This window comes from Sciurus carolinensis, unplaced genomic scaffold (assembly GCF_902686445.1).
Source record: "Sciurus carolinensis unplaced genomic scaffold, mSciCar1.2, whole genome shotgun sequence".
NCBI classification, from domain to species: Eukaryota; Metazoa; Chordata; class Mammalia; order Rodentia; family Sciuridae; genus Sciurus; species Sciurus carolinensis.
Window position 1 is genome coordinate 112,956 of NW_025920210.1, and position 17,899 is coordinate 130,854.

A 17,899-nucleotide genomic window follows, 5' to 3' on the forward strand; every position below is an offset into this window, starting at 1 on the left:
TCTGCACAAAAACTTTTCCCATATTCCTGACATTTTTAGGGCATCTCCTCAGCTGATTCTCTGATGGCTGCAGAGGTATGACATTGGTTTAAAGGTTTATCCACATATATGACATTCAGGGCTTCTCACCTGCTTGAGTTCTCTGGTGTATAGTGAGGCCTGACTTATGGTTGAAAGTCTTTCTGCATTCTTTACACTCATAGGGCTTCTCATCTGAGTGAGTTATCTGATGTGTGTGGAGGTTTGACTTCTGGTAAAAGGTTTTCCCACAAATAAAACATGCATAGGGCTTCTCACTTGTGTGAATTCTGTGATGTACACTGAGGCTTGACTTATAGTTGAAACTTTTCCTACATTCTTTACATTCATAGTTTCTGAACCTAGTGAGTTTTCTGATGTTTTTGGAGGTCTGAGTCTGGTAAAAGGTTTTCCCACAAATGTTACACTCATAGGGTTTCTCGCCTGTGTGAATTCTCTGGTGTACAGTAAGGGCTGACTTGTGGTAGAAAGTTTTCCTGCGTTCTTCACACCCATAGGGCTTCTCCCCAGTGTGAGTTCCCTGGTGCCTGCTGAGGTCTGACTTCTGGTAGAAGATTTTTCCCACATACTTTATACTCATGGGGCTTCTCACCTGTATGAGTTCTCTGATGTTTGTGCAGGCTTGACTTTTGGCAAAAGGTTTTTCCACATATGTTACACTCCTATGGCTTCTCACCTGTATGAATTCTGTGATGTATAGCAAAGTCTGACTCATGGGTAAACGTTTACCTACATTCTTTACATACATAGAGCTTCTCCCCTGGGTGAATGCTCTGATCCGTTCTGTGGACTGAATTTTGGCAAAAAGTTTTCCCAGATACATTACACTCACAGTGTTCTTCTCCTCTGTGGGGTCTTGGATGCACAATCAGCTTAGACTTCTGACAGAAGGCTTTCTTACACTCATTATATCCATAGGGCTTTTTTTTCTGTGTGCGAACTCTGGTGTTTTGTAAGATATGATTTCTTAATGAAGGGTATCTCATGGTTACTAAAATGATGACATTTCTTTCCTTTGTGGATTTTCATATGTTTAGAGAGTTTAGATTTTGTATAGAACATATTCCCATACCCTGTATATTCAAAACTTTTCTCCCTTACCTGAGTCATCTCTTGAGCAGTAAGTGCCACCTTATCCAGGACCTTCCCACATTCACTGAGCATGCTGGGGGTCTCTCCCACATGCAGCCTCTTCAGTGTCCACAGTGCCTTCACTGTGAAGGATTTCCCCTGTCCACAATGTTGGAACTGCTGATGCCCACTTAGAACCTTGTGCAGACTAGGCCGCTCAGGAGGCCTGGGGGGCTTCCCAGGGACATCAAGACCACCAGGCTCCTCTCCAGCCTGCACCTCCTCAGGCTCACTAGGGAGAAGCTCCTTCTGCCACACATCAAGCCCCTCTGGCCCACCCGTTGGATCCAGACTTGAAATATGCTTTGAGCTCAAGTTAAACCTTGTTCCTAATGTGAACCTCTCCTCAGTTGGGGTACTGCTGTTGGGGAGTACAACTTGCCAGAAATGTCTCTCTGGCTTTTCCTGGATGGTCTCCTTCAAGCCATTTGCTTTCTGGACATCTAAAATGATATAGAAATCACGGTATTCATGAACAACACATGAAACTTTCTTATGGAATTCTAACACAATGGTAAAGAAACATCTTATCCTGATGACACAAGATTGTGAAATAATTATATTGAATTGTGGGCCTTTGTCCTTACTGAAATAATGGTTAAAAAGTACCTTAATACATAACAACAAATAATGTTTGCCTTTTTTGCTCTAAGTTATTCTATTCTTTTAAAAGATGCAGATACATTTAGTTAAAACATTAACCTACTATCTAGCTGTGAGTTTTAACGGAGTTATTTTCATCTACCATTTCTTTTGCCTATTTGTTTTCTTTAGTTTTTTCTTATGATAACAATGGATGTGCTCTCCTTTGATTTTACTGCTCTTCAGATTTGGAATGGAAGATATCCTGGATTAGCTACTCATAGGACGCAGGCATGGTTCACAAAGGATTGGTATCTGTGTTTGTTTAGTCTTCATTCCTCCCAGGGAAAGGAGATAGATATCTAGGGAGTTGTACAAACACAAATTACCTTCTCTACACTAGAAAATAGCTTCCTCCAAAGTCCTAATTTTACCTGAACTAACCATAAAAGGTACAGAAATCTGCAGTACACTTCCTGACAGAACTAAAGGACTTGGCTCTAAAATTCAAGCTGTGCCCTCCATCTTTGAAATATGTCTTTCTGGTCCTTCAGAATCAGTAGCCCTGGCATTTGCCCTTAGTTTCAGGCACATGCACTCAGCTTGGTAACTCACTGCTTCTGCAGGCTTTTCTTTTGTGCTTGGAGTGTCTTGTACAAATCAATCATGTTCATTGTCTTAGATGATTTCCACAAAGAGAAAGGTAAATGGCCAACTAGAAATAAAACTCCCACACAAAAATCTGAGCCTTTGGCCACCTGGCCTCCAACTGTCAACTCAAGCCTAGGGCCAGCCCTTCTCAGGCTCTGCGCCAGCTCTCCTCAGTACTGTATGTTCTGATGCCACTTGAGGCTTGATTCTGAGTCTCTCTTTGCAGTTTCTTACCAATTTCCAAGGTCCTTACCCTTATTTAAATACTTGTTTTAAGCTGAAATCCAAGTTTATTTCTTCAATACAATGACCACTCTCAAGTCTGGATTTTATATCCATCTATGTAGTATGTACCACATTTATAAAATAGTTATCTCAAAATTAAACTAAAGTGAACAAATAATTATCTCCTTAAAACTGTCTTCTCCTTAGACCTTTCCTAAAATAACACCCTGGAAAACAGTCATCTCAAAAACTCAAGTAAAGAAATAATAACCTCTTTGAAGCTGCCTTCTTTTCAGACCTTCCCTATTTTTTTTTCTTTCTCTCATCCAGGTAAAATATTCTTCATATTCTTAATACCAAATATAAATGTATTTAACTTCTGTTTCAACAAATGTAAGTTCTATTGAGAGATCCATTTGTTTGATTTACTACTGTTGTTCCCACAACTATAAAAAGGCCAGTGCTTACGAGGGATCCAACAAGTGCAGGAGTCAAAACATGAATAAATGCTTGAAAAAAGAGACTACAAAGATGGAGGAAAGAAGAAAAAGTGAGAATTTAGAGGATGTACCTAACCAACAGAAATGTCAAGACGATTCACAGAAGGTTGGATTTTGGCAAATTTAAAGAAGTAGACCTTATGAGAACATAAACATGGATATACATGAGACAGCACTCCTTGGAGACTGTATAAAGGAAGGGTCTGATGCACAGAACCTGCTTCCTCAGGACTGGGACCTGAGGAAACACGGAGGACAGCAGCTCGACGTGGCCGGTGTCTGTGGGGCTCTCCTCATCCTGGTCTCTCTGCGCAGTCTGCACTGACTGACCTGGGAGGCTCTGGTGTGGGGCTCCCTCCACCATCCACGGCCCGGCTCCTTGCTCCAGCCTGAAGATCACCTCAGGTTTTGCAACGCAGTGCCCTGTGAACAGAAAACATTGAAAGACTCGTGCCAAACTGCTAGTCAGGAGCACTTGGGAGCGAAGGCATCTCAGGAGCTGTGCAGTGATGGCACTGGTCTGAACACTCTGTGAGAGCGTTTTCACTCACACTCTTATGGTCTGGAACGAGGCACTGAGGCAGAATTCAACAGCTGGAGAAGGAATTCAAAGGATGATTTTAAAGAAAACCCAGGAGACAGAAGAGAATACAGATGGACAATAAAAAGAAGTTAGAAATGCACTTTATGAAATACAGAAGAAATTGGACAAAGACATCCATGAAATAAAAAAGAACCAATCAGAAATCATGGGAGATAAAGAAAGAACTCAAATAATTAAATAAAAAGTTACAGTTCAAAGCCTCAATAGCAGAACTAACTGGGCAGAAGAATTACTGAGGATGAAGACAGGTATTTTGATATAATCTTGTTAGACAAAAAGAAAATGAATTTAAAAGAAGGGGACATCATAAAGCAAGCTAACATTTAGAGAAAAGATTTTTTTAAATGTATTAAATATCTGCTGGAAACTTTCAAATCATTGTAAAGATATGGACATCTAGGTCTAGGAAGTTCAAAGAACCCTAATAAATTTGACCTAAAGAACTATAACAGCAGGAAGAAAAAAGCATCAAGTCATTTGTAAAATATGCATTAAATAAAAAAATTTGAGATAATCAAATAAATCAAATAACAAAAATGATCAATAAAACAAAGTTGATTTTTAAAAATAAAACAAAATTGACACACCTTTAATTACACTAACCAAGAAAAAAGGAGAAGATCCAAATAAATAAAGCAAAGATGAAAAAAACAGACATTACAACTGATACAACAGCTACATATTCCTAGGGAATATCAGGAACAACGCACTCACAATTGGAAAACCCAGAAATGAATAAATTTCCATACACACATAACAACTAAAATTGAACCATGAGGAGACAGAAACCTTATGAGAACAGGAACATGCAATGAGAGTACATCAGGAACAGACTTCCAACAAACTAAAGCCAGGACGAAATGGCGTCACTCCTGAATTTTATCAAACAATTGCCAATTTTACAGAACAACTGTCAATTCTTCTCAAATTATTTGGAAGTATTGAAAGAAAGGAAAATCTTCCAAATGCATTCTATGAGAACAGCATTGCTCTGATATCAAAACCCAGACAAGGACACAATTACAGACCAATACCCTGATGACCATAGATTTAAAATTCTCAGTAAAACACTAGCAAATCCAAACCATGAGCACATCACAAGGCCTGTAAACTAGTTAACCAGTCCACCAGCATATCAAAAAGCATACAAACTAGTTAACCAGTCCATCAGCATGTCACAAGTTTTAAAAACCATGACCTATCGCGTTCCCTCTGGCCGCAGAGAGAGACACGACAAACGTCTGAAGCTTTGGAAGTTTATTGTGCACAGTCTTCCTTTCTTTCCCTCTTTTCTAATCCCTTTCTCTCTTTTCTTTCTCTCGCTCTCTTTCCCTCTGCTTAACTCTCGCCTGCTCCGGTCGCTCCGCTCCTCCCGCTTGGCTCACGCCTACTTCGGCCGCTCCGCTTCTCCCACTCGGCTCTCGCCCTTGCTTGCACTCTTCTTCCTCGCTTCTTCTCCTACTCTCAGCTTCTTCTTCTCTCAGCTTCTTCTTACTCCCAGCTTCCGCTTCAGCCGCCGCTTACTCCCCCACCCACCAAGCTTATATACACTTCAACCAATCAGGGGAGAGCACACGAGGTAAACGCGCGGACAGCTGCAGGCATAGAATAGGTACACGAGGGGGGCATGCTCTAATCACATCGTTAACTAGCCAATCATTGGAATTTGCTGGTTGTTTACTGTATAGCTGGCCGCTTTTGGCTCAGCGCCAGGCGCCATCTTGACCGTGCTCAAGGCTGGGGGTCCCAGGAACCCCAACAATGACCCTGTGTGGCTAACCCCAGGAACAGAAGATGGCTCAATATATGAGAGCTGATAAATGTAATTTCATCACATAAACAGAATGCAGGATTAAAAACCATCTATCTCTCCAGGCATGGTGACACATGCCTATGATCCCAGCGGCTTGGAAGGCTGAGGCAGAAGGATATTGAGTTCAAAGCCAGCCTCAGCAAATCAGTGAGGATCTAGGCTGGGCATGTGGCTCAGTGGTTAAGTGCTTTAAAAAAAAGCATTCCCAGCAAAATGAATGGAACTGTAGGGTTTTTATGTAAAGTGAAATAAGTCAGGCACATAAAGACAAATACTGCATATTCTAATTTATTACTGGAAGCTAAAATTGACCTCAATGATACAGAGAATTGTGGTTACCAGAGCATGGGAAGGATGTGTGGGAGGGAGGGCGGAGAAATGATGGCAAAGTATGAGGTGGTGCACCTGCACAGGAAGAATGATTTTAATATCCTGCAGCATAGGAGCACAATTATGGTTGATAACAGTTCTTTAAATATTTCAAAATATCTATTAGAGAAGATTTTAAATGTTCCCAGCACAAACCTGCCTAAATTGACCATTATACACTGTGTACATGTACTGAAATGCCACACTCTACCCCATAAATATGTGCAATTACTATGTGTCAATGAAAATATATCATAGTAGTATTGAAACTTTAAAATGATTCCAAGATTTGCTGACAAAGAAAATGCTTCCAATAAGATTACTGGGGCGTTTCACTCACCCAAGGACACCAGGCTGCTGTAGGTCTCCAGCATCACGACCCTGTAGAGGGTCCTCTGAGCATCATCCAGGTCCTGCCACTCCTCCCAGGTGAAGTCCACAGACACGTCCTCGAAGGATACCATCCCCTGTAAGGGAACATGTCTCCTCAGCCCTCCACCTGGGGTCAGAACAGGAATACGGAGCTCACTCTTGTGTGAATGTGTGTCTTACATGCATCTTGTACAAGACACAGCTTGATTTGTATTCTATATTATGGGAGAGGAAAACACCAATAAAAATAAAAATACTTTGTAAGTTGGTAGCCCTACATCACTATTATAGAATTCCCTTTATAGATTTTAATATGTTCTTGTTCACAGCAGAAACAGGGTGAAAAATATTCTGTTCCTAAAAAGAGATAAATCTAGTCTGAAGACTTAAATACAAACACATAATTGAAACACTGTGTTAAATAAACTAAGCCACATGTTTGTAGTAGATTAGGGTGAGAAAGAAGGGGAAAAAGCAGATTGTTCCGTACTCCCAGGGTGTACTTCACTAGGAGGAATGTGTCCCAGCCCTGGAATCAGGCTGTGAAAGCACAAAGGGCCCACACCAGGCTAACGTAACTATGCTGGGGTCAGTCTAGCTGAGGCTGCCTGGGCTGTGACAGCTGTGTGTCTGGGAACTGACAACCTAGTGATAGGAATGTGAATGCTTTGCCTCATTTCGACAATTAAAATCTCACATGTCCACTGTTATTAGAAACTACTATTAAGTTATAAAGTACTCTTGTGGGCAGTCTTGTATTTCCTTTCTAGATTAAATAGAACACTTCCGCATTTTGGAGACAGAGCATTAAGAATGCAGAAGACAAAAAGACAAAAAGAAAGGAAAACATAGAAACAATGTGGTACTGATTTTAGCTTGGAAGTACATGCCTACTGCAAAAACAGGCACTTACTTCCAAGCTCTGCATAAGCAGCTGTGTAGACCCAGATTGGGAAACAACAGTAGCCACGATGGGCAGACTGACCTCAGACAGGCTGTGTTTGAAATCCCTTGATCAGATATGTGGGGACACCACCTGGCAAGTGGATGCATGGTCCACAACTCAGAAGACAGGTCAAAAGTGAAGGTAAGGATTCAGGAAGCAGCAAGCCCTCAGGGACTGCTGAAGTAATCCGAGTGGGCAAAATGCCTTGAGAAAACCTAGATGTTGTTGAAATAAGCATCTGTTGGAAAGATGAAGATATGAGAACTGCATAACTTTTAAAATGTATTCCTGCATCAAAGCAAAGTTCAAAATTAAGAAATCAACTGATGTATTTCATCATACACATAACTCTGTGGAAACCTAAGTGTCACCCATTACAGACTCTGAGGCGGTGTCCTTAAAAATAATATCCCACTTGGAATGAAGATCTGCATGCAATGGAATCCAAGGCATGACCTGACCTGACCATGTGTGTCTTGGAGCCACGGCAGCATGAGAGTGGGAGGACAGGCAGTCTCCATTGCCGTAGCACCGAGCACAACGCGACAGGGAATGATACAAATGAAGAGAAAACAAAAGTGAAGGTTATAATAGAGTCTCCTGAAAAGTGACTCCAAATAGGAATATTCAATGAAGTAGAAAACTATAAATACCACATATTAAGGTCTTTGTGTATGTACAAACATTCACACAGTAACAGAAACATCAAAAAGAAAAATCATCCAGCAAGAGAACAAAAGGTAGGCAAGTATATAAGGGGAGACTAAAAATGAAAGATGAAAAAAAACCAAAACCACATTCATGAACAGCAGAATTGTGCATGAGGACACTGGTGTTCCCTAAGCCAGTCACTGTAATTATCTTTTGCAAACTACATACTTGTAGATGCAAATAAGCTGATCCAAAGTTGCTGTGAGGAAAGAGAACAAGTGAACGTGCACAAGGTGTGGTAGGCAGTCTTTGTGTCCCTCCCTGCATCAGCTGCCGGGATGCCAGGCCAAACACCACACGCTGGACTTGGTTCTGGCAGTTCTACAGGCTGGGAAACTCAGGCCGGGAGCCAGCTGATTCAGCTCCTGGTGCACCTTCTCCTCACATGGAGGAGAAGAGAAGGAGAGAGGATTCCATCTACTTTCAACACCACCAATCCTATAGCTTTAGAGTCCCACCCTCAGGGCTTCATTTTACCATAGTTACCAACTACAAGACATCTCCGTGAAAAATGGAAAGTCTGGTGGTCCCTTTTCAAAATATGGTATTTAGCCTTAAATATAAATTGGGATGTAAGAAAAGCAGCAGGAGGGAACAGAATGGAAAGTTACAAGCAGGAAACACCAGAGTGTGAAAAATTCAGACTCTTGACAAATAGGAGATGAGGGGAACAGGCCTGCCTGACCAACAGAGATAAACTGCAAATGTACCTCAAGAGGGCCTTCCTGCCACAGAGAACAATGGGAGATGGAGACAATGAAATGTGCATTTCTTCAAATAACCCAGTAGGAGAGAGTAAAATGTAGGCAGCTTTTGGAAGACTGTGTATCCCACAGTACTCAAGGAGTGTGTGCGGGGGTGTGGCTTGCTGGCTTGTGCACTAGGGATAAAATGCTAACTGCAACTGCTCTGGGTGTGTGGGCTCCCTCAGACACCAGATCTTGCAAGATTGTCTTTAAAGTCTTGCTTTCTCTACACCTTTGACTCTCTGTCCATTCTTTGGGTTTGGACAGGTAAGCATATTTCCCACAATCTCATTTGAGCTTAGAATAAGCTTCCACATAGATTGGGGGTGGGGGCATAATTTGTCTATAACATCAACTGTGATGGTTTTCTCTGACAAAGGATTATACATCCCCTCACAGTGAAACTCAAGGATGACTTATAACCTTCCATTTGCCTTGGTTGGCCAATGGCATATGAATGGAAGTGATATATGCTGTTATGGTTTAGATGTGAAATGTCCCCTGGGGTTTATCCCTAGTACAGCAGTGTTCAGAGCTGGGGTCTCAGGAAGGTAACAGGATTGTGAGGGTTCTGCCTCATCAAAGGATTAATCCGTACATAGATTCATAATGTGAGAAACAAAGTGTGATGGTCCACGTTCAGAGTACAGTGCCTAGCCTTAATTGTAAGATCCAATTGTAGACATTTCCTTTGCATGCCCCAATTTTAAAATTAGCCAGTCAGTAGAGTGTAACCCCAAGCTCCTCTTATCAGGGCAAGGGGGAGAGCTGTCAGGGATAAAAGCAGGCGCTTGCCAACCAGGTTTGGGGGCACACCCTTCTGGCAGGGTGAAGTTTGCCTGGCCCACCCACTTCCGAGCACATGTCTGATTTCTTGTGTCACCTTGGTATTCTAACAATGACACATGGGCTGTTGGGAAGTCTTGAAACCTTAGCAGGTGGGGTGGCTGAGGTGGTGGGTCACTGCAGGCATGACCATTATGGGTATCTTTTGTCTCTGTGCTTTCCCTCTCTGCTTCCTGGCCACCCTGAGGTGAGCAGCTCTGCTTCAGCATGTACTCCCACTATGACATTCACCACAGGCCTCGTGAACATTGACTCAAACCCTGAAACCATACTGCAAAATGATCCTTTAAGTTGATCTTTTCAGATATTTTATCATAGTAACAGGAAGTTGACTAATGGGAAATTGGCAACTAGAAGTGGGTTTGCTGCTGCCACTATAACTGATGATGTGATTCAGAAGTATAATATAATACAAAGCTGCTCCCCAGCCCTTTACGCCGCAGCCATTTCCCCGCCTCCCACCTTCTTGTCAGTCTGTGAACATCCTGGCTAGCTACTGGCTCATCAGTCAGCTTGCAAGTGTCCTTCTCCATTATTGGTTCCCTGCTAAACCGCGGAATTCCACTGCTTAAGGATAGTTACCCTGCCATTTTCTCTCCCTCTCTCCTCCTTACTTTCACGCTCTCTCCTCCATTTCACTCTCTCTCTTGCACACTCCCTCTCTCTCTTTTCCTCTCACTTTCTCTTACCCTGCAGGGAGACACTCTGCCTGTCTGCTTAATAAACCCTCTTATGTGAGTTCCCGTGTCCAGAGTGGTTTCTGGGTTCTTACATTGGTGCCATGACTCGGATGGGCTCTTCCACTGTCTCTTAAGCAAGTGGAACCCCATCTGACGCCCTAGTGACCCCTAGACATGGCCTCACCTTCCATTAGCCCGGATGCTCTGCTCTGCATCCATCACTGGACTTCAGATTGGTGAGTTCCCTAGGTGGGTTCCCCTAGGCTGACTTAAACACTCCTCTACCGACCTAAGAAGCAACCGTTGAGTGTCTGGGGCCCTCGAGGTGGCTGCGGGGTGGGGGTACCCCCAGCCACGACTTTTATAGTTACTGCTGGTCCCCTTAGTCAGTCTTATCTGCCGGGTGGGTTCCTGATTTTATGGTGGAGATTCTGTCTCAGGGTTGAGGCCCCTCTTCACACTCACTTTCTCTCGAAAACCCTGATGTCAGTTCCTCAACTCTCTTGGCTTTTGCCCAGCACACAGACTGATGCTTGTGTGATGACACCATTGATGTGCTGCCTTCTCATCTCCAGTCAAAAAGTCTCTGACCCGGAACGCCGGGGCATAGACTTGGCTGTTATCCGTCTCCACCATGGGATCTGGGTCCTCCATTCCGGCAGATTCACCCCTGGGATGTCTATTAGACAACTTTAGAACCTTTCGCCTGACCCCCGGCTTAAAACCATCAAAACTTAATGATATTTGGCCACAGTACCTTTTAGAATAATCAATCCCAAACGGCCACATAATGGCACATAGCTTCTGTGAGCGAGCGGGCAGATGGAAAGGGATTCCTTATCTTCAAGTCTTTTCTTTATTGCACTTCTTTGCTCTTTCTGCAAACTTGAACGCCTCCTTTTGGCTTCTTCTCCCCTCTTAATCCCTCCTCCTCCTCTGACATCAACTCAGCTAACAAACCATCCTGATACCGGTCCAGTGTGACAGAGGCCCCTCAGGGGCCTTTAACAGACAGGAACAGGTCAATTTGACCCGCTTCATCTTAGACACCTAGAGAAACAGTTAAAACCAAAATATAGCCATTATTGGGCATTTATAAGAAACAATAGTTAAATGTAACTTAAAATATACACTTGTGTTAGCCCATTAGAATAAAGACTAGAAGTTACAAAAGAGATTCTTAGACAAATGTGCCTGATAACTATCAAGAGAAACTGCCAAAGTCAGAAGTTTTTTAGTCAGTTTAAGGACTACAGACACAGGTAGACTTAATCTATGTTTGCTAGTAATAGAAATATAGACATCTCTACTAAACGTTGTGTTTACAATAAGATGTGTACAAGACATCTCTTGATATAGTGGGTGATGTATATATGTTCTCCTAATTTTTATTTTTTTGCTTTCTTACATCATTATCAATTTTCCACCAATGTTGCCAAGTCAAATGGATATATATGTAGAAAAATAAAATTATGTCCCTATATCATACCTTACACACAATCATAATTTGAAAGAAAATATTAAATTTGGAGAAAGCATTCATGTTTTTGTTATTGGGAAATTTCTTACATTAGATTCTTTTAGAAGCATAAACTCTAAAGACAAAAATGTAATAAAGGGCTATGTGCGGTGGCACATACCTGTAATCCCAGTGGTTCAGGAGGCTGAGGCAGGAGGATTGCAAGTTCAAAGTCAGCCTCAGCAACTTAGCAAGGCCCTAAGCAACTCAGTGAGACCTTGTCTCTAAATAAATTTTTAAAAAAAGGGCTGGGGATGTGGCCAGGGGTTAAGTGCCCCTAGGTTCAATACCCCATACCAAAAAATATTTAAAATAAATAAATAAATAAAGGTTCTATGACAGTTCATTAGAATTGGGGATTTGTGTTCATCACATCTTAAGAGTCTACAAAAGTCAGTCATGAGTGGGAACAGATCTGCAGTGTACACTTTCAGTAAAGGGCTTGTAGTGCAGAACACATGAGGTATTACACATCTGTGAGGGAAAGCCAAACATTGCACCAGAAAAAGAACGGCCAAGAGAATTCAACAAGCACTTCAAAAGGAGGAGACATTCCAAAGATAGGTAAGTATGTTAATAGGGCTGAGGATGGAGCTCAATGGTACAACTCTTGCTAGCATGCAGGAAACCCTGGGTTTGATCACCAACACCACAAAAACAAAACAAACATATCAATATGTGTACAAATCAAAGAAGTTAACATGAAGATCAGCAGATACTATGCATAATCACCAGACAGGTAAAAATGGTAACAATGGAAGAATAAATAAATGAATAAATGACCAACAGTCATAAAGACATGAAGTTACCGGAATTGTTAAACGCAGCTGGTGACAATGTAAATTGGTAAAGTCATTTTAGAAAATGGTTTGGTAGGAACTGCTCAGGCATACCCTAAAAACCATCATCTCAACTCCCAGACAGAACATAAATGCACTAAAAGACTCTACAAGAATGCTATAACAGTACTAGATGGAAGAGAAAAATAGTAGTTACTTCTAGGGAGAATAAAGGGATTACTGGCATATTTAGGGCATAAAGGGGTTTTCTGGGGCCTCGCTAATGCTCCATTTCTTGACCTAAGTAGTGATGTAGGACAGATGACACTGGGCACCTGAGGAATTAGTAAGAAGCAGCAGGTTTATTTAAGTTGCATAGGTCCAGAGGGGCTAATGCCTAAAAATCTCTGGAGCTGGGGTCTGGAAATTCTTGGAGATTTATACCCAGTGGGGGCAGGGAATAGGGAGGCTTACATAATAAGTACTCTTTGTTCCATATTCTTAGGCTAGACAGAGGTTTCACAAGTTTTTACCACAGAAAACCAAGAGTACAACAAGCTCTCTTGAGACAGACTCTATCACAGCTTTTGCTTGCAAACCTGGCATTTACAAGAAAGAGGAAGGTTCAAACCACACCAAACTCTATGTAGAAATCCTGTGAAATCCTGTTGACACTCTTTGTAAAATCTTACTGACAAGAAGCTTAATTATGGTGGGGGGTCCTGGAGAAGCTTAATTATGGTGGGTCTTTTTGGTGGGGGTACCTGGTGGTTGCATGAGTAGTTACATGTGTGTGCCTTGTGATAACTCATGAACCTACATAATTTTAGCATTTGTCTTGTTTTTGTTTTGCTCAATAAAATCAAATTGATTAAATAAATGATGATGGGGAAGAAAAGAAGGGAAGAATTATAGAAAGACACCGGGAAACACATTGGGATAACAGATAAGCCAATGGTAGCACTGGTTCCATGAATATGTACATATTTCAAAATTAAACATATGCACCTTAAATACATGCAGACTATTATATGTCAAGTATAGCTCAATAAAGTTGAAAATAAAAAAGGAGGATGCATCCAAAGTTGAGGGTAAAAAGGAAACTTAAAGTCTGAGGTAGTTAAAATACAAAAGACACTAAGATTTCATTAGTTATCCATCAATCTGAATAATTAGAAAGGCTAACTTTACAAAATGAAAGAAAATCCGAAGTAAAAGAGCAAAGAGTAGAAGATACTGAAAATGAACAAACCACAGAGAGTTAACAAGTAAATCAAATGTTTGTTCTTTTGCAGGACTAGTGAAATTGAAAGCACTCTGGTTTATTTGTTAAGGAAAAATTACATATTAAGTATATATCACATATATATCAATGACCAAAGAGTTTTAACAAGAAAGGGTAAGACAGGAACCCCAGAAGAAAAATAGGCAAGAGACTCAACAGCCACTTTAAACAGGTGATATTTAAGTGTTCAATAATCATAACAAGGATCAACATCTTTAGAAATTAGAGAAGTGTAAAATAAAACAGCAGATAGACAAAGAATACTGATGAAGACATGGACAACTGAACCCTCATGATCTTAAGATGGAGCATAAGTTAACCACTTGGGACGCTGGCTATGGAAGAGATATGATACTCCCACCACAGGTACAGACTTGTAGAAATCACTGCACATGTGTACCATAACACACAAGGACACAGCAGCAGTGGTTTAAACCAGGGGGTCGGGGCAAGAGGAGGTACATTCAGAGGCCAGTACTCTCTAGGAGCCAGTCACACTGTAGGTCTTATATGTCCACTTTCACAAATAGTATAAAATACCACATAAGTTTTATAAACATATCATATACATGTGATAGTTTGCAAATTTTCAAAATCTGTATACATATTTATGAAAACCTAAAAATTTAGAGAGGCACATAAAAAGACTTGATTACACACATCACATGTGTGTATATATACATATGTATGATATTAGTTAAGAAACTTCTGAATTATAAGAACAAGGAGTAATTATCATTTCCTATCACTAATACTTATTATAAAATGATAATATTGCAATAATAAAGACCAAGAAATAATTTTACAAACAAAATCCATAGATGAATCCACATGAACTTAAGAAATGTTTGTACTGTTAAAGCAGAAAGGCCTTTATAAATCCAACTACATCAAGAATAACATTAAGTGTAAATGAATTAAAAATCAAAAGGCAGATGTTGGGCCTGGGGACATTGCTCAGTGGCAGAGTGTGTGCCCAGAATGTATGAGGGCCTGGGTTCACTCCTCAGCACCAAAAATAAAGGTAGATGGTAAGAGGATTGATGTTGCAAACACAGAAGAATTGGAGGCTCCGAACTCTCTCTCCATCCACGAACAACTAATCACCTACTCTTGTTTCAAGTACCGCCATGTGAAAATTATATGAGTTGAGAGACTTCTGTACACTGGGCAACTAAGAAAAACATCTACAGCAAATGACTAGGAAAAACTGAGACACACTTGGCATGGATTTTTCCTTCAGCAGTGAGCCATATAATTAGCAAAAAATCCCAACATCCCATTACACTGAGAAGAGGAAGTCTAGGACCATAGTTGCTATGCTCTAGCGCTAAACTTCCCTGCGATTTGGATCTTAGTTCACCTAGCATCAGGAGAGGAAGGGACTAGGTATACACAAATCTCATGTCCACTGAAAAAAGTGGTGGTTTTCTATGGTCATTGAAGTACTTTCACAGGCTTTATCCCCTGGGATTTGGGCAGAGAAGACTTTAAACTTCAAAAGTCCCAGTTTCTGCCAGGAAGGAATTTGCCCCTTATTGTGCCAATTGTTGTTGCTGACAGATGCTACCTACTCTCATCAGCAATAGGGCAAAAAACAGTCTGCAGCCTCCTGCATCCTCTCCCCCAGCTCGTCCTATAATAACTCCAGTTCTACCAATTCTCCTAGGAGTCTGTCCATGCACTGAGAGTCGCAACTTGAACACCTACTGTTCAAGGGACTACATCTTAAATACCCAAGCTCTGGAAACAAAGGTGACTGGGTATGAGAAAACCGCCCTAGATTCCAAACAGGTGGCTTTACATTGTTGTGCAACTGCTTCCATGGACTTCAATCCCAAAGTGCAAAGCAAAGGTGCTAAGAAGCACAGGTCCCTGATTATTTGCAGAAAAGGTTTACAACACCCTCTTCCAGGGGCTATTTGACAGCCTAGATTCTAACAAACTTGCATCAGTAAAATGGCAGACCACCCCATAGCCCAAGTACAGCCGTAGAATGGCTATTGTCAAAAAGTTACAAGATAGCAAGTGTTTCAGAGCACAAGCATATGGAAAAAGGGAATCTTGATACACTGTTCATGAAAATATAAACTTATCACAGCCATTTCTGAAATATATGAAGACTCTTCAAAATAACTAAAAATATAAACACCCGATATAGCAAACACAGTTCTGGGTATGCATCCAAAGGAATTAAAATCAAAATGTCAAAGAAAGAGGTCCACTCCATGTTCACTATAGCACTAATCACCATAGCTGAGGCATGGAAACACCTGAAGTACCTTTTAGATGAGGGTATTCCAGTAGATTCCTCCAAGCCCCAGGGGGGCTTTACTCCATACCTCAGGCTGCCCTCTGGGACAAGACCCAGGGGTTGATTTTACACTTTAAGAGACCAGAGACAGGGCAGCCATGGACACCTGAGGTCAGGTCCTGTATCAGGGTCCTGAAAGCAGGACCTGGAAAAAAAGGAGGGTAGGGTGAGGATATATCACCCTATAATATGTCCGCAAGTGGGAATCTTGACCCAAAGACATTTCCTATCTAGGGCAGAAAAAAAGAAAGGCACAATGATTTTTCTTACGAGGGGTTAAGTGATTCTAATCTACTTTGCTCTCAAATGAAATGTTCACAAACACAATATGAATCCTTTAAAATGCCATCCACTACCTGGGGGGCGGGGAGTGAGAAAATATTGTGTCCATTTCAAATGAAGTATGGGAAGCATAGAGCTGATAATGTTGTGCACAGGGTAACTGGTTTTGACATTGGCTAGGCTACCAATGTCTGTTTTTCCTGTGGCATGGGGTATTGTGTGAGCTTAAACCCAGTCACATGCATGCATGTCTACATGTATGTCTGTATAATTCAACAGCATCTACCAAGAGATTTAACTTTCCTGAAAGCAGGAAATAACCTTGGTAATGTGCTTTTAACTGCTGCTTCCATCAAAAGACAGAGTCTATTTCCCAAACCTTAGGTTTGGACAGGACTTATTTGTTATAACTCATACAAAGCTGTGATGACAGTTTGGTACCAAAAGGTCTTGAATGCTTTTTCTTTTTCTTTCAGAATACTGCAATGCATGAGAACAAGCCCACATTAGTCTACTGGAGGATGAGCTGTCAAGGAGAGGAGAATAAGTATCCCAGATGACAGCCAGTTCACACTCTAAAGCTGAGTCATTTAGCCAACTGTCAGTCAATCACATGCCAGAGGAAGAGCCCAGTTGAGTCCAGAATAAATTGCTGACTACCAGTTAAAAGCTAATATATTTTGGAGTGATCTGTTATCTAGTGACAGACAAATAGCCAGAGATAGGCAAGATGCTAGAATTCAATGACATATTGATTACAAGTTGCCTGGCAAACAGTAGGGGCCTTATAGATTTTCTGCTCCCTCACCTGTGGTATGAAATGGATGCTCAAGCCCTCCACCTTCCTGAAGTCAGGGAAGTCATAGCTCTCAAAGCTGGAATGTAGGCTCTGCTGCATGTGCTGGAACCTTAAAACAGAGTGTGCTTTGAGGATTTAGTAGCAAAAGTATATATATACTTCAAAATAATTTTATATTAATAACAATGATAATATTTTGGATTAAAATATGACAATTCCATTTAACATAGATCTTTTAAAATTATTTGTATTGAACATTGTTGCCTTAAGTAACTGTATTCTCCAAGTTCAAAGCTAAGGCTTCTTCCTCACAAGGCTAGAGACCAAAAGTTACAGGAAATTTAAAAATTACTTTAATTATATTCTGTCCACTTGTAAATAACATATTCATACACACATACAATTGATAAGTGGTAATGATCTTACATACAAGGTTAAAAATGCAAATATAGGGGCTGGGGAGATAGCTCAGTTGGTACAGTGCTTGCCTCGCAAGCACAAGGCCCTGGGTTAGATCCCCAGCACCACAAAAAAAAAAAAAAAAAAAAAAAGCAAATATACTTACTGTCCCTCAGGGGATAAAAAGGCGGGGGGGGGGGGTCTCAGGGTCTGTCCAATCAGGAACACGTGCGTGAGAACTGTCCAATCAAGCGTCGTTCTAGAAAGGAGAAGGCGGGATTTCCTACTCTCGCGGACTTTGGTTCCG

At 41.2% G+C, this 17,899-nt stretch overlaps 1 protein-coding gene and 1 pseudogene across 2 annotated transcripts; both read right to left on the bottom strand.

Moving 5' to 3' along the window:
- Positions 1–96: 96 nt before the first annotated feature.
- Positions 97–944, bottom strand: LOC124975074 (zinc finger protein 25-like; annotated as a pseudogene).
- On the bottom strand, positions 547–17,769 carry LOC124975084 (zinc finger protein 39-like). Of its 2 annotated transcripts, XM_047537975.1 has the most exons (6): positions 17,759–17,769; positions 17,203–17,302; positions 16,081–16,257; positions 6,255–6,381; positions 3,459–3,551; positions 547–1,613 (listed from the first exon to the last, which is right to left on the bottom strand). In XM_047537975.1, the coding sequence occupies exons 4-6, from the start codon at positions 6,376–6,378 to the stop codon at positions 946–948; spliced, it is 885 nt and encodes a 294-aa protein (XP_047393931.1). In that variant the 5' UTR covers positions 6,379–6,381; positions 16,081–16,257; positions 17,203–17,302; positions 17,759–17,769; the 3' UTR covers positions 547–945. The 2 variants fall into 2 exon arrangements, with proteins under 2 accessions (XP_047393931.1, XP_047393932.1); XM_047537976.1 differs by lacking the exons at positions 16,081–16,257; positions 17,759–17,769 and having other exon boundaries at positions 6,255–6,413.
- Positions 17,770–17,899: the final 130 nt, after the last annotated feature.